Raw genomic sequence first — 12,296 nt, forward strand, 5'->3', positions numbered from 1 at the left:
ACCGGAACCCTGTCGGTATTTTGGCGTGCTCAAAGGCGCCTCGGGCGAGCATTGAATGTACGTGTGGACGCGATTTTGCCATACGGGTGAGGCAAAACGTAAACATTGAAGGCGTCATAACCTAATTACAATGAATTAGGTTAATGAATGACAAATCAAATTGTGATCCAATAACTAATTGTAAATTGTAGGATTTTTGTAATTTTGTAGGATATGTGGATTGTCAAATATTTAAATAGAAACATGCATGGAATATATAATTTGTATCATGATTAACAAATTTAGAACTGCATAATTTAAGTGAAAAAAGCTTCTCTAAAGGGCTCCTACAAGAAAGTATAGCTCAAATATTATTTTACTGTGACTATCAAATCATCTTGTGTTTGTTTCATGTTATCAATCAGAGTTGTTAATTGAAATTGTAATCTTCAATATGATATTATATGTTTTAGATAGCTAGGCTATCTATAGAGAGATTTATTCAAACTTTGAACTAGTATTCCCTTAAAGGTAGATCTTGAAGCTAATCTTTTGGAGAATCTTGTTTTGTCATGTGTATGAGCAGAGTTAGTTTAAAATGGGCAGCAACTTAGTATTTGATTCAATTTATGGCTAATTTCCTTAAAGAAGACTGTCAATTTTCTGAGACAGTGTTAAGTGCTTTGATTAGGTCATCAAAACTTCTGGAATTATTGTAGAAATTTTCTTTTTTTGAGATTCAGAATAGATATTGGAAACCAACAAATGAATCGCCTAATGTCAAGAATCTCAAAGTTGGAGCCAATCGTTCTTGTGGAGTTATTGATTCCCTCATGATGATATCATTATTGTTTAGATAACTAGTTGAATTAGATTCAGTATATTAACAAGATAATTTTTTGACAACATAATAAAGTTTGAACTGTCAATCTTATGTCATGTAGCAATTTATTTCCTTACTTCAACCTACAATCGTTCAACCCACCAACATCGTTTGTCAAGTTTTATTTTTGATTTTATTATATAAGTCATTGAAATAAAATGATACTGCTGCAATTTGTGATAAATATCTTCAATGATGGAATGACGCCATTGTTGTCATGTGGAAAATCTACATCTACCATGTCTTCGTGTCGTCTGCAAATCAGATAGTTTTTTGAATGCCGAGGCATACGTGGATCGCGTCCACAAGGACGTACAGTGAATGTTGAGGCATATGCACATACGATTGTTCGCGCGAATCTGTACGGACGTGTGTACAAGGCTTAGTTGAAAAAATAATGAGCATCAAACAGCTGATTAGCTTGAACAGCAGGTAGCCAGCCGTACCACTACACAACGCAAAAAAATAATAGAAAATAATTAAGTATATCTATCATCAAAATAGAATTATGATATTCAAATGATGATTTTAAAAGTTTCAAATATATTCTCTAGTTGATTTATACCATTATTCATTGAAAAGTTGGGAATATATATAAGTACTTCTGATTGATGCATTTGGAGAAAATATCGACATTCAATGGTTCTCAAATGATTTTTTATAGATAAGGAATTTTATAACTATAGATTGATGTCTTGATTACGTTTGAAAGAATGATTCATAAAAAGATTCACTCTTCATTCTTCATTATTCAAAAGGTTTTGAAACATCATTATCAAGATGGCTCACCGGCAAATTCAAACTAGGTTATCAACCGGCAAATTCAAAAGCTACCTACTAACTACGGTATATAATTATTATATTGAAAATCGAAATAAATGGAGAAAAGTTATTCACTTGTTCTGGCTTGAAATATTTCTAAAATATTCAACAAGAAGTCTTTCAAAAGTAAGTTATTGAGGTAACATTGCTAAGGAATAGGCTACATTGAGAATATGATTCAAATTTTTCTTTGAAGCTATAAAATAGCTCTTTACTCTTGACTTTAGTTAGTAATTAGAACTTGTTACTCAACAGTCAATTTGATATTATACAAAAAAGGTCCTCATGCGTACAAAGCTACTATGAAGCTAACAAAAGTTAGAGATATAAAAACTAGGGAAAATTCTACTAGAGATGCGGTCCTGCTTTTTTTGAAGCATTAAATCTCTCAGTATGATTTTATTAATTGCAGTGACAAAATTTTCAACTACGGTATATGATGATGAGAAAAATTTTATATTCTACAACAACGTTTGCTACAAAATAAGGCTCTGATGAACCGTTCAATAGTTATGGTTAAATTACTGGAACATCATCCCATTATCTCACATAGCCCATAGGCCATCATGAAAATGAAACAGATCAGATTCTCAAAGGAAAATCTATCAGGAAAGCGAGCTGTACTTCAGCAACTTCTTCTGAAATACTTGAAGAAACAAATCTATAGTCCTCAGTCACCGCTATAGTAGCATAACAGCTAATACAGAAAAATCTAATAATTTAATCAGTTATTAAACAAATTTCGTTCAACTAGATCTTATTTTGAGCAGAATTTACAGCTATTATATTTTTGATTATAGTGAATTTTCTTGTATAATTTACTAGGTACTGATCTTCAGTTTACTTGGACTGAGTTTTTGAAATCAGGTTAACTCTTTATTCTTGTTCTTTGAAAAAAAAATCTTTTATACTAAAAACTATAATAAATCTGATTAAGAAAGTAAGCATTTTTATTGATTTCTTTCTCATTCCATAGTTAATAATCCCTCTTGGTAACTTAGTGAAAAATTACTTTATAGAGTTGTTTGTACGTCAGCTAGTTTAATCTGTTATTTTTGACTAAGTTCTTATTTTAGACTATATAATTGTCAAGTATTCTATCAAGTAAACTTGTCAATTGTTCAATGAATCTTTTCTTATCTTCTGCCATTTACACAAACAGACCCATACTTGTGGGTCAAGTGGAAGAGGGGGGCTCTTATTGCCTCAACTTCGCCCACATCATTTGTAATGTTATAAAATGAAAATAAAAGACATTTATCTATCACTTGTTGAGTCAACCTCTTTCCATAGTTCGAATATCAACCGAATCTGGCACATTCGCATTTTTCATAAAATCCATGGTTTATCTAATTTTTTTTGTGAAAAATCAAAATCGCTCTAACTTCGTGACCTTATGCTCTTTGATGAGAGGAACATGAATCTGGAATCCGATTTGCAAAATTCCTCACCGTTTGAAAATTTGCAAATTTTACGTTTGAAGCTGCATAACTGACCCTGTATAGTAGCTGGGGGTGCCAAATTTGGCTCAGACATTTCTCAGATAAAGCTTCATCTATGGTGCAAATTTCAGCCAAACCTGAGATACTTTTTTCTTTACTGTTTTAAAACGCACGATGAAACATAAACAATCTATACCATAGGGTTATCTTCTTATGATATCTTTTTTCTATGATAATAATCACCATACTGAATTCTAACGATTTAAAAGCCGTTTTCACAGTACCTACCAGTTTGAACCAAATGTCGGCTTAATATGAATTAAATCCATGTTAAGTTCAATTGATATTAAAACACACCAGCTGATCCAATTCGGTTCAAGCTTTCACCGAGAAAACTGCACTTGGTGGGCAAGTAAATAATCGAAATAATATCATTTGAATCTTTCAAATTGAGAAATTTATTAAATAGTTGGATATCAATCATATTTCATAACACAAATTAAGGTACTTATCAGGTAACCGTTTATATTTTCAAAAGGCATAGTCTCTCTGTAACAGTAGACTATATTAATTCAAAACAATCAACTTGGAATTGAAACAATGTTGAAATTATTGGCCCGCTCGCCGAAGCGGCTCAGTTTGCCCCAACTGAAACAGATAATATAAAAGACACTGCGGTCAATTACTGAAACAAATCCGAATCAATGTATTTGCCTTTTGAACAAAACAATATAGACATTTTAGACACGGCTGAAGTATGACAGTCGTGAGGCCCATTAGTAGCTATCAAAAAATCAATTACAAAGTTATAATTTTTAAAATTATAACAAAGTTTATATTTACAAAGTTAGTTGTAATTTTTTGTAGCATAGGCTACATTCACTTTTCAGGTGTTGGATTGCATAAATGCATAGTGGAAAGTTCTATTCTTGTAGCAATTCATTTTCGGAAAATTATGCCATACTAAAAATTCTACTGGGAACGGATATGGGTATACCAGATACTCATATGAGAGACTACATTGAGTCCATAATCCATCTTGACTGAGACTCTGAGTCAGTAATGTTATATGACAATATTATATTTATTTGTTTGAGAATGTTAATTTTCTATTTTATAACAAAGTTATATAATTTTTTGTAACTTTTGTGATATAAAATTGTTTTATAACAGTTAAATAGTATAAACAAGGCTTAATCAAAACACTGATTCTTCAAAATTGATAGTATTTTTTCTTTTTTGCCTCCTTTCAATGCTGATTCCTGAGGTATGGAAGTATTGCAGCATTTCAAACTATTATTGGGTGATTCAAAATGTTATATTCATTATTTAAGTTTCATCCAATTCAAATACTTGGTTCATCAATCAAATAATCAAGTTGTACAACTCTTAACGGGAGAAAATAATGGTTTTCGGCATAATATTATGCCTGTTATTTCAATAACCATCAAAGTTACTACCTCTTACTAGTTTTATTGGATTTATCAGCAAACTTTACATAAGATCCAATCATTTATATACCGAAATAAGCTACCAAAAAATATACGAGCTTAGTGTGCCACAATCTGTTATCCGTCCCAGTGTGAAAGAGTGAACAGGACCGAGTGCGAGGGAATGAGTAGCAGACGAAGCAGACGATGACGTAGTAATCAGTGGATCCTCAGTTAGCCAGTTCCAGACTTAGCCATTTCTGTCGACTGCTGTTGAAAAGAGGGAGAGTCAGTGAATTCTCAGTCAACGAATTCCGGTTGATGCAGAAACAGCCACTTCCAAAGTTAGTCAATTCCGATCAGCGCAGTTAAGTTTCATACGGCAGATTTAACATTGAGTCAGCGAGTCCCGAGTTAGCCAATTCTAGCGACCCCTTATTCAATCATTTGAAAGTGATTTCAAATGATTTTCAAGTAGTTTATAAATCACAATTTTGCTCACTTAAAGCATTGTAAATCATTGTACAATCATTTAAAAGTGCTTGAAAGTGATTTAAAATTACATTTCAAAGTACTTTAAACTGATTATTTTGCTGCTTGGAATTGGAAAAAGATCATCCCTGGAGTTGGTAGCATTGTGATCTATGCATGAAGTTTCTCTTGCTTAATCCAGAGTCTGAGCCCATGCTCGCTTAGAAGATCGCAGTAGTCATTCAATTGATGATGTGGCCGAATTTTTCATAATATTCACTGTAAACAATCCGGTTACCTATTCAATTACTTGTTTCAAAATTACATCATTAGACAGCAATTCAAATTAATATTTCTCAAACTAAGACTTTATCACAATGATTCATAATTAATATTTGAACAAGAATTTGCTAACTCAGTCTACAATTTAATCTGGTCAAACTCTTGGTGAATTTATCTGGTCAAACTATTCGAGCTATTTTCCATACTATACATGCTTTTTAAAAGTTAAAATTATAAAGTTTAATCTTCTTTAATACCAAGTGGGACAATTAAATGGGATTTTTCACATGTTTTATAAATTTTTCACGAAGACAAGTCTGTCAACCAGGATAGCTTTTAGAGAAAGTCTTTACTGTCGAATGGGGGAAAAATATTAGCATAATTTTGAAACTGGAATTGAGATGAAATAATTATTTTAGAAATTGTTATTGCTCGGGGATTCGTCTTACTCCGTATACTTTTAACTGAATCAGCTAATTGAAGTTCAAATCAATGATAACGGGTGCGGCAAAGAGGAAGGACAGTTTTAAAAAGTCATAAAATAGTAAATTTTCAATCAAAAACAAATTTATTGATGCAATCAGGTTCGCAAGGGAATACTATTTGAGACAGTCAAGTGTGGAAAATTAACTATTTTATGACTCTTTTAAAACCGTCCGATCTCTCTGCCGCACTCAGTACCATTGATTTGGACTTCAATTAGCTGATTTCTGTTTAGAGTATACTGAGTGAGGCAACTTATAAAATATAAATCAGCCTAATTTATTTAAAAACTCTCTCAACAAATCATTTCTCACAGACTGGATTCTGTTGCTTTCTTTAATAGCCAGCGGTTGCATTCTTTAACTCATTCACCCTTTCTTCTTCCAACTTGAGTGCATCTCTTCGTTGCCTTTCCAAGCGTATCCGCCGTGTATTTTGGAATTTTGTTCTTTTTGGTTGCACATCATCTTCTTGAGACAAATTGTTGTGTGCTCTTTTATTAGGTGGTGATGAAGGTTGGGGGGGGGGAATTGCTGGGGTTGATGGTGTAAGGACTGTGAATGTTTTAGATTTTATTTTATTTTATTTATTTATTCATAGACAATAGATACAATGCAGGTAAAAACAACAGGCATGTAGATGATGATGATGTAGTTGGGTGAGTCTGTCGGTCTATGGATGCAGCATGAGGGGAAGATAGAAAGGGTGATGAGGAAATTAAGACCTATCCAGGTTGACAGACTTGTCCTCATGAAAAATTTCTAGAAACATTTCAAAAAATTCCCACTTAATCGCACCTCTCCTGTCTTGTTTTGATTGTCCATTATCTGTGTAAAAGTTCTTTTCAAATTCCGAAATTTGTTGTCGACCATGTCATGGGTCACCGAAGTGTGCCCAAGAGCATGGAATTCTCCGGCAATGTCCCTCCAAAGGTTATTTTTCTTCTGTTTTGGATCGCGAAACTGCGCTTTTCTTCTCTTATACCCTGCTAGAAGCAGGGTAATCTTTTCATGCGTCCATCTGAATTCTGGAGAACCTGAAATAAATACAAATGGTGAGTTTTCAAATTGGATAGAAGTTTACATTTAAAACAAGTCATCAATGGGCCTTACAACTGTCATATTTCAGCCAGGACCGACAGTGGTTCTATACAAAGTAACAATGGTTAGTGTCCAGTGCTGCATTTTCCACTAGATCCACGCCTTGAATGTAAAATTTAAGATGTGTAACGCAGTTTTCCAATTTTTCAAACTAAATTGCAAATATAGGCTATAACTTTACTAGTTTCAAATTTTGACACAGTATCCAGCTCTGCTGGTTAAAGACAAAGCAATCAAGTCTCAATTAAGTAGCTCACACAACAATTAAGTGGAGAATATGAGACGGTAAGAGTTTTAAGAAATGTTTGAAATAATCTTCGTTTGTTAATAATAATAATAATAATAATATAATAATAAAAGACTTATATAATAATAAATTTATTGTTAATACTCGGTTGCAGAGTCCTAACATAAGTTATGTACGTGTAGTCAAAACAATCTTAAAACTTACAATTCTATCTACAAGGTTTAAAAACTGGCCGGGGGGGGGGGAGGTCCCCCAGACCCGCCTTGACTTAGAGGGTATTTTCTACCCCCCAAGCTCATTGGTCTGCTCTTTCTAAGCTGAACATGTATTTTGGTCCTTGAGTTGCCAATGGCTTTCACTTGTTTCTCTATTAAATGAAATCATCATACCTTTGCTCGAATCTTCAACACCACCCGTGGACCCAGCAACACCCTGCACCTCCAGGTTTCCAACATTTTCCTTAAAAAATGTTTTCACATTCTCAGGACCTAGAGAAAAATAATTTTCATCAGCTAATGATAAGATTTTATTAGAATAGCCTTCACCCAAAAAACATTAGCCATAAGTTGTGTTGTGAAAGAAATAAAATAATAGAACCTATATAAGTTTAATATTTATTAATAATAATTAATATTATTTCACCCAAAAAACATTCAAGATTTTTTTATTGCAGAAAACATTTATACAAATGCATAGCATCGTCATAGATTAAACATGGTAAATAAATTAGCCATAAGCTGTGTTGTAAAAGAAATAGAACTCATATAGACCTATATGAGTTTAAGTTTAATATTTATCAATAATAATTAATATTATTTAAAATGGAATAAAACAGTTTTATTTAATATTAAGATGTTATTAATGGTCACAGTCCATGTCTTACCATGGGTTTTAAAATAATAAAATAGGTTTAACAGACTATAGCCTCACTTAACCCCATTTATAGGCCTACATTGTTAACCATAAAAAATAACATGATACTGAAAAACATAGAGATATCTTGTGTAAGAGATAAAAAACAATGTACTACTTACTTGACTTCAAGTAATCATGTAATTCTCTGGTTCCAATAACATTATAATAGAGTCCATTCGATTCATAAAGAACTTCAAATTCATCCATGATGTTTGTTTATGTTCAGAAAGAACAGAAAAAGTAATCGGTGGAAAAAAGCGATGAACAGATCAGTTAATGAACCGGATGTGACGTAATTTTTTTCCTGATCAGTTAGAACGATCAGTGCTTCGTTCAGAGCCACGTTCACTCACCGATTTCATCGTTGACTCACCGATTAGTGGCTTTGAACTCAACCATTGTGGAGTTACAAATTTTCTAAATAAAGAGAAGTTGAATTTTTGAACATTAGTTCAGCTGTCTTTGACAAAGGGAGAAGTATTGCAAGACTGTACCGTCAAACCGGCTAACTTGGGACAGTTTAACCCCTTCCCTCTAATTCCAACTTACCAGCTGTCTGTGCAATAAATTCATTCCAAGTTCTGGCATTGTGGATTTGATGGAAACACATAATTTAAAATATTTAATAACGTTTTGAACAGCTAAGATACTTTTTTAACAGTCATAACAAACTACTATCACTAACCTAGAAATTGAGCCTTTAATAACTTCTATTGTGAACACTCAATTATTGAACACAATTATTTTATCTATTATTCATTTATTTTACAGTTAAAGTATTTTTATTATGAATATGAAACATATTATTCTAAATCTAATGTCACAAGTTAGCCTTCAACCACTCAATTGTCTTATTTCAGGCAAATTATATTGGTGTCCCAAAGTTACCCAACCCCTGCGGGTAACTTGGGACACCATATTTTTCATTTTTTTCAGAACAGGTTGGAATACTAATGAAATTGGATGTATATATTCAAAGTATTATTAAAGACCTAAGTTTTGAGCACAAGAGAAATAAACTATTAAAATAATAATGGAACTGAATGTCAAGTCAAAGTTGAAAACTGTCCCAAGTTAGCCGGTTTGACGGTACATATATAATGAAACACCAGACGCATCATTGTGATAAGCATTTATTACAATTTTATATAATATATGTAGCACGATGAGAGAATCAAAATTAACAAAGTCAATTGTATAAAGTTATAATATGAATAATTCAACTAATTGGTGATATTGGAATACTATCCAGTTTTGCAACACTTTGAAATCTGATAACTCAAATATTTGACAATATTTATTCTAAAAAGATGTATGAAACAACAGTTCACTTCCTTTGAACTTAGAATCAGACCTTGACAGTTACTAAAAGAACATAATACATCGTTTTAGGAATTCAATTGAAAATTTCTGCTGTGAAAGAGCAGACCTCGAAAACCTCAAGGTAAAAGTAGAAAGTGATAGAAATTATCACTTTTTGAGAGTCCATTTATTTGCGTATGAATGCACAATATTCATGATTTTCTCTACATTAAACGTAGAAATACTGGAAAATAATAAATAATTTTTCTTATTCCGCAACACTCGTACATTAATGTTATAAGAGAAAAACATAATTTCCTTCGAACTGCAAACATCAAACTCTAAAAAACGGGGTGCTGCAGCTTTGTCAAGCACATAATATTGTACTTTTAATATCACTTTTTGAGAGTCCATTTATTTGCGTATGAATGCACAATATTCATGATTCTCTCTACATTAAACGTAGAAATACTGGAAAATGATAAATAATTTTTCTTATTCCGCAACACTCGTACATTAATGTTATAAGAGAAAAACATAATTTCCTTCGAACTGCAAACATCAAACTCTAAAAAACGGGGTGCTGCAGCTTTGTCAAGCACATAATATTGTACATGAGTTGTAAAACGAAGAGAAATACTATAGTTTCAACATCAATATCAAATATAAAACAAAATATTGAATAAGATGGAAGAGCTATTCAAAATCTGGCCGTTGTTCAGTGACATAGAAAAATTCCTAATGGGATTTCAACTACTGTAATAGGAGTACATTTTTTCAAAAAAGTTAGAAAAAATAACTTTAAGTAATCAACTGCAAGGAATTCCATCAGATTCTAAAAAGTTGAATACAGTAAAAGTACGGATGCTCGATGATATTAGAATAAGCTTTGAAATCATCTCTGCATGTAGGTATTTCACTCTACATTCCATTTTTCTCTCAAATAACTAAACTGTAAAAGTATTCATTTAGTTTTCATCGAAAACAGTTCAGTATTCTCATTATCTAAACACTAGAATACGGTACACATTTTTTCTTGAAAATCATTGCTATATACATTGAAATAAACGTAAGTTTCGTTTCTCCAAGAAGGCGATGAAGTTGTCAAGCCCCGGTATTAATGCAAAGCGGTTTTCATTCGAATAAATAATTATGTGGTGGCAGATGGCAGATGGCAGATGACAGATGGAAGATGGCAGCCAATAGTCGATGCAGCAATGCATCAATACTCCGATTCATCCGGCCGACCTGAGCAGAACACAACACAACATAGCTTTAGAAACAGAACAGGCACAATAGTTACAACTAATATTGAAATTCGAAGGTCAGTGTCTCTGATTCCCAGATGGAAATTCTTTTAATTTACAGCAAATGCTTTCAGAAAAAAATTAATTACTTCCAAAGGCCTTACCAAGGTTGCGAAAACCCTGTTAAATTGTAATCAATCAAATGAGATACGAGAACCAATCAGAGAAGCCCTCTTTTAGAAATATACCCAATAAGTCTTACATCAGTTGAGGAAAACCTTTAAAAATTGTCTAAAGGTTTCCAGAGGATATGATCTTCAGTATTTGGTTTAAAAAAATTGATGAATTGCTTCCTAAAGTCTTGTAATAGTTGAGAAAAACCTTTAAAAAATTGTCTAAAGGTTTCCAGAGGATATGATCTTCAGTATTTGGTATAAAATAATTGATGAATTGCTTCCTAAAGTCTTGTAATAGTTGAGAAAAATCTTTGAAAAATTGTCTTAAGGTTTCCAGAGGATATGATTTTCAGCATTTGCGTATTTTACTCTGATAAAAAATGGGAATACCACATTGTTTTATGATTTTCAGTATTTGGTTTTAAAATGATGAATTGCCTCCTAAAGTCTTGTAATAGTTGAGAAAAACCTTTAAAAATTGTCTGAAGGTTTCCAGAGGATATGATCTTCAGTATTTGGTTTAAAAAAATTGATGAATTGCTTCCTAAAGTATTGTAATAGTTGAGAAAAATCTTTGAAAAATTGTCTTAAGGTTTCCAGAGGATATGATTTTCAGCATTTGCGTATTTTACTCTGATAAAAAATGGGAATACCACATAAAAATTTCAAAACTTTAAACTTGCTTCTGCTCTGCATTATCACAAATTACTATATAACTTTGATTACAGTTGACACAATTCCCTTTTCATAATTGATTGAAAGGTGAAAGATTGGAGGTAAAATAGCCTTCATCTGTCAAATTAGGTAGGTATAAAATTTGTGATAAACAAGTAATGCGGAATATATTCATCAAACCAACAATAAATTTCAGAGTGTGACATCTTACTTACGAAAACAATATTGAAACATAAAACGAGCAAAATATTTTGATTGAAGCATGCTGTTAAATAACGAACTAGCGGGAAATTACTATCAATCAAGCGGAAAATACTATTCATATTTTAATTCTAGGTTATGCAGCCACAAACTTTTCAAAGTTGACAATTTAGTTATTATTCACCTACTAAAAGAATCAGGCATTCAAAACTTCAATCCCAAAAGCAGTACCTATTATATTAATATTGGGAATTTTGTTAGTGATTGGTATCTAATAATTTAATATCAATTCGCCAGTATCGTATAAGAAAGCATTTCAAATAAGCGTTCTGCAGCATTGTCTCAACTAATATATTATTACAACACACAGTACCGGTTGCACAAAAGCCGGTTGAATTTTAAACGTGATTAATTTCACAAGAACCAAACAGATAAGGCCTTTTTAATAAGACGGCTTCTCTGATCGATTCTCGTGGAATTAATAACGGTTAAAATTTAACCGGTTTTTGTGGAATTCCACATAGTTATATTGTGAGTGATGTAGTATTTTTGATTTTTCCATAACAAATGATTATAAAGTTGCCAAACACTATAAACAATGGTTACCAACGTTTACTTTGCGTTTACATTCCATCATTTTA

At 32.2% G+C, this 12,296-nt stretch overlaps 2 protein-coding genes across 8 annotated transcripts in view; both read right to left on the bottom strand.

Moving 5' to 3' along the window:
* Positions 1–6,434: 6,434 nt before the first annotated feature.
* On the bottom strand, positions 6,435–8,679 carry LOC111045192. Its single transcript, XM_039420353.1, has 3 exons — positions 8,174–8,679; positions 7,529–7,627; positions 6,435–6,828 (listed from the first exon to the last, which is right to left on the bottom strand). The coding sequence occupies exons 1-3, from the start codon at positions 8,259–8,261 to the stop codon at positions 6,554–6,556; spliced, it is 462 nt and encodes a 153-aa protein (XP_039276287.1). The 5' UTR covers positions 8,262–8,679; the 3' UTR covers positions 6,435–6,553.
* Positions 8,680–9,749: 1,070 nt separating this feature from the next.
* LOC111045198 overlaps positions 9,750–12,296 on the bottom strand; it is a 113,468-nt gene continuing 110,921 nt past the window's right edge. For 6 of the 7 annotated variants that reach the window (XM_039420355.1, XM_039420354.1, XM_039420360.1 and 3 more), the window contains one exon: positions 9,750–10,604. The gene's annotated coding sequence lies outside the window, so the exon portion shown is untranslated. The remainder of the gene's footprint in view (positions 10,605–12,296) is intronic. The other variant, XM_039420359.1, reaches the window with a different exon arrangement.

This window comes from Nilaparvata lugens, chromosome 2, assembly GCF_014356525.2.
Source record: "Nilaparvata lugens isolate BPH chromosome 2, ASM1435652v1, whole genome shotgun sequence".
Taxonomy (NCBI): domain Eukaryota; kingdom Metazoa; phylum Arthropoda; class Insecta; order Hemiptera; family Delphacidae; genus Nilaparvata; species Nilaparvata lugens.

Excerpts from the sequence above, each read along its gene's own strand:
- LOC111045192 (XM_039420353.1), bottom strand. The coding sequence starts at position 8,261 with ATGGATGAATTTGAAGTTCTTTATGAATCGAATGGACTCTATTATAAT. Across the intron at positions 7,628-8,173 it reads ACATGATTACTTGAAGTCAA|GTCCTGAGAATGTGAAAACA; the intron begins GTAAGTAGTACA and ends ATTTTTCTCTAG. Across the intron at positions 6,829-7,528 it reads TGTTGAAGATTCGAGCAAAG|GTTCTCCAGAATTCAGATGG; the intron begins GTATGATGATTT and ends TATTTATTTCAG.